Source organism: Procambarus clarkii, chromosome 67, assembly GCF_040958095.1.
Source record: "Procambarus clarkii isolate CNS0578487 chromosome 67, FALCON_Pclarkii_2.0, whole genome shotgun sequence".
NCBI lineage: Eukaryota > Metazoa > Arthropoda > Malacostraca > Decapoda > Cambaridae > Procambarus > Procambarus clarkii.
In genome coordinates this window covers 27,646,975-27,649,140 of record NC_091216.1, presented here as the reverse complement: position 1 = coordinate 27,649,140, position 2,166 = coordinate 27,646,975, and the positions used below count along the sequence as shown (strand labels likewise).

At 45.5% G+C, this 2,166-nt stretch overlaps 1 protein-coding gene across 1 annotated transcript; it reads left to right on the top strand.

Moving 5' to 3' along the window:
- The first annotated feature begins 455 nt into the window (after positions 1 to 455).
- On the top strand, positions 456 to 1,793 carry LOC138355417 (E3 ubiquitin-protein ligase RNF12-B-like). Its single transcript, XM_069310309.1, has 2 exons — positions 456 to 514; positions 1,178 to 1,793. The coding sequence occupies exons 1-2, from the start codon at positions 456 to 458 to the stop codon at positions 1,791 to 1,793; spliced, it is 675 nt and encodes a 224-aa protein (XP_069166410.1).
- Positions 1,794 to 2,166: the final 373 nt, after the last annotated feature.

Below are 2,166 nucleotides of genomic sequence, written 5' to 3'. Positions count from 1 at the left end.
CAACAAGCCAATCACACGCCAACAATCCAATCACACACCAACAAGCCAATCACACACCAACAAACCGAAAAAATAGTCGAAAAATAAAACACCGTAATATAGACGTTCTACGTGAAAGTTAGCTACGGCCAAAGCCTAAGAAACACGATGGCCAATACGATACATCATTACTGAGTAGTTAACATTAGCCGACCTCAATTCCCACGTGATAATTAGCCCTCCCAGTCAATGGTCGTGTAGTATCGGATATCAATGGCGTAGTAATTACCGAGGTGTCGTTAATGGTTCCCGGGGACGCGATATGAGAAGTCTAATTACCCTCCTGGGGTCATTAACACGGGTGATTACCTGGGACCTCATTTTTTTGAGCGATATTAGTTTATGAGCTCTGAAACTGATTGGTAATTGATTGTAAACACAGTTGTGATTGGTGAAAGATGTTGAGGATTCAGTAGATGGCTGGTAGATTAGTAATGGTAGATAATCTGAAGTTCATCTACGGTAAATATGGCTAGTAAAGTATTTAGTAAATACTGAAATAACACGCTAGTGGGAGGGAGGAATTATAGCCAAGTATCCCTTCATGTTTTGGTTTGGCCGTGTTGCGTTTTCTTTCAATCGTTTCCATTGACCGTTTTCTGTTATGTGGATCGTTGCAGTCATTCGAATTATCAGTTGAGACTTCAGTATTAATCTAAATTAATCACAGCAAGAATAATATATATATATATATATATATATATATATATATATATATATATATATATATATATATATATATATATATATATATGTGTGTGTATATATATATATATATATATATATATATATATATATATATATATATATATATATATATATATATATATATATATATATATATATATATATATATATATATCATAGAACATAGACTTCTAGGCATAATTTAGATCAATTCATGAATACCGTAGATTAGTAGCCTACGTCCTCGACTCACAATTGAAGGACCCGAGTTCAATCCCCTAGATGTAAGAGAGAGAAACAATTCGACACGTTTTCCTTTCACCTGATGCTACAGTTCACCCAGGAATAAAATAGGTATACCTGAGGGTTCCTATTTACCGCTTCGGGGGTCCCGAAGCACTAGGTGAAAGGAAAGGTGCCCAAACGCTTCGGTCATTCCGTGATATTCCAGCCATGGACACGACCTATGGTGCCTCAACGACCCACGGGGCTTCAATGACCCACGGGGCTTCAATGACCCACGGGGCTTCAACGACCCACGGGGCTTCAACGACCCACGGGGCTTCAACGACCCACGGGGCTTCAACGACCCACGGAGCTTCAACGACCCACGGAGCTTCAACGACCCACGGAGCTTCAACGACCCACGGAGCTTCAACGACCCACGGGGCTTCAACGACCCACGGAGCTTCAACGACCCACGGGGCTTCAACGACCCACGGAGCTTCAACGACCCACGGGGCTTCAACGACCCACGGAGCTTCAACGACCCACGGGGCTTCAACGACCCACGGGGCTTCAACGACCCACGGGGCTTCAACGACCCACGGGGCTTCAACGACCCACGGGGCTTCAACGACCCACGGAGCTTCAACGACCCACGGGGCTTCAACGACCCACGGGGCTTCAACGACCCACGGAGCTTCAACGACCCACGGAGCTTCAACGACCCACGGAGCTTCAACGACCCACGGGGCTTCAACGACCCACGGGGCTTCAATACCCTGAAACAACCCCTCCGGACTCCTAACAACCTACACAAAACTACCACACCCAGGGCACAGTAACCATCCCAGCTCTTGTGTTCGGGAGTTAATGGAGAGTTTATCAGACGAACTATGGGACAACAAGCGTTGATTGGTCGGTGGTTGGAGGGGGGGGGGGGGGGGTTGGGGGGTAGTTAGTTAGTTCTGATATACCTCAGAGGACCCCCACGTGGCTATACCCCCATTAGATAGATATACTCTGCGATAGACTAAGCTTCGCATAGAGTTGGATTCGCCTTTCATGGCTTCGGAACGCTTCGCATCGGATTGAAACTTTAAAACTTTTGTGTATATTCATAAAAGGAAATTTCGTCCAGAAGTTTCACCCCCCCCCCCGGCCTCCCCCCGCCTGGTGGTCGGGTTTTTGAAGCCATTTTTAGGCCTTTTATGGGGG